At 37.6% G+C, this 1897-nt stretch overlaps 1 protein-coding gene across 1 annotated transcript in view; it reads left to right on the top strand.

Moving 5' to 3' along the window:
* The window catches only part of TEOVI_000764000 (Trypanosomal VSG domain/Trypanosome variant surface glycoprotein C-terminal domain containing protein, putative), a gene marked incomplete at both ends in the record, with an annotated part of 1575 nt that extends 1070 nt beyond the window's left edge, over positions 1–505 (top strand). The window contains one exon of the mRNA XM_067222144.1: positions 3–505. Coding sequence (XP_067078245.1) covers positions 3–505 — 503 coding nt within the window. The remainder of the gene's footprint in view (positions 1–2) is intronic.
* Between the last annotated feature and the right edge of the window lie 1392 nt (positions 506–1897).

Raw genomic sequence — 1897 nt, 5'->3', positions numbered from 1 at the left:
GTTTCTGCTAAAGGCCATACAAGCGGAAGCCATGACAGCTATGGCGACAGCTGTCCAAACTGCGACCTCGGAATGGCCGACAGCACCTTCATCAGCAACGCAAGCCGGTGCAACAACTGCAGGGAAAAAAGGCAAAACAAGCGCTGCCGAAGAAGAATGCAACGCAGTAGGTGAAGACAAAACTGAATGTGATAAGTTAGAAAAGCAGGGGTGCACTTTTAACACAGAATCCAAAAAGTGTGAGTTGAAAAAGGACGTGAAGCAAGCACTAGAAAAAGCAAAAGAGAACGAGGGGACAAGCACCACTGAAGATTGCAGTAAACTTTTAACCCAACAAGCTTGCGAGGATGCAAAAAAGGATGGCAAAAAGCATTGTGGATGGAAAAAGGGAGGTGATAGCGACCCCGGCAAGGATAAAGAAAAGTGCCGAAATGGTAGTTTTCTCCTAACCAAGAAATTCGCACTCAGCGTTGTCTCTGCTGCATTTGCAGCCTTGCTTTTTTAAATTTTTTCCCCCTCCTCAACTTTTCCTAAAAAATTCTTGCTATTTGAAAACTTCTTATATATTTTAACACCTAAAAAATCTGCCGACAAAATTGAACTGTGTTTGTAAAATTCTTATTCTGTAAACTTTTTCTGGAAACTAAAATTTTTTTTCTTCTTTTCCCGTTTTTTTTTTTGTGGAAGTGGGGGGAGTGGTAAGTAGGTAGAAGGAGGGGGTAGTTAGGTTAGGGTTAGGGTTAGGGTTAGGGTGTTGAGGGTTTCGGGTTACGGTTAAGTGTTGAGGATTATGATTTTTTTTGATTTTCTTACCAGAAGTGAAACGTCGAGACTTTATTTTTTCTCTTTTTTAGTGGCGCAGCGGTTCTTTTGTAATACCACCCTAACACTTTTTTGGGTGGCCGCCATCTTTGTCTTCGTATTTCCCAGCAGCAGCATCGACCCGATTTGTTACTTTGTTTTGCTTTTGTGAATGTTAACTTTGCATTTTGCGCTGTGTTCGACTTCAAAAATTTTCTTTTAACGCTGGCGCGTGGCAGTTTCGCGGCGAGTGACTATTTTTTATAATACATTTTTTTTCGTTTTATATTTAGTTACTGTTACAGAGGCTCCTTTTTTAACGGAAGCACTAACCCTTCTCATGCCTGGCGCCGTCTCAATTTTTCTGCGTGGTGCGTCAGAAAATAGTACAAAAAAAGCGGTGTGACGGTCTTCATGCAAGGCGAACGAGACGCAACTTGCGAAAACAAAGGAACCGGAGACGATTGCAAGCCCCCATGCAAAGTTGTTGGGGGGGGTGATACGAAAAAGTGCAAATTGTACCCACAAAAAGCAGAAAAACAAGAAAAACAGGCAACCCAAGTAGGAAGAGGAGGGAAAAGTACCGGGGTAGATTGAAGTAAACTTGACACACAACAGAAATGTGAAAAAGCTAATGAAGACTAAACCACCAAAGTTTGTGGATAGAAGGGAGAAAATAGTGAAGAAACTGACAAATCCTGTTACAAATTCCACTCTTCCAGTATTCTTGTCAATAAAAAAATTGCTCTAATGGCTACTGCATTTTAAGTTTTATATTTTAATGATTCTAGTAATTTAAGGAATTCAAGGATTTTAAAGATTTTTCACAAATTTTTTAATGAAATTTACTATCTTAATCGAATTTTCTATAATTTATAACATTTGATATATTTTAACATTTTTAGATAAGAAAGTGAAAAGTAGGAAGCCTCGAAAATATGAAAAATTGTGAATTTTAGTAATTATTTATAACAGTTTCTTATAGGTGTAAAGAACTAGGGTAGTAAGCATGATAAACAAATGCTATTCTGCAAAGTTTTTACCTTTTTTATTTTGTTAATTAGTATTATTTTATGTATATTATTAGTAATTTTTG

The sequence above is a fragment of the Trypanosoma equiperdum genome (genome assembly GCF_001457755.1).
Source record: "Trypanosoma equiperdum strain OVI genome assembly, contig: ctg_1564, whole genome shotgun sequence".
Lineage (NCBI taxonomy): Eukaryota > Euglenozoa > Kinetoplastea > Trypanosomatida > Trypanosomatidae > Trypanosoma > Trypanosoma equiperdum.
This window is presented reverse-complemented; position numbering and strand designations above follow the sequence as displayed.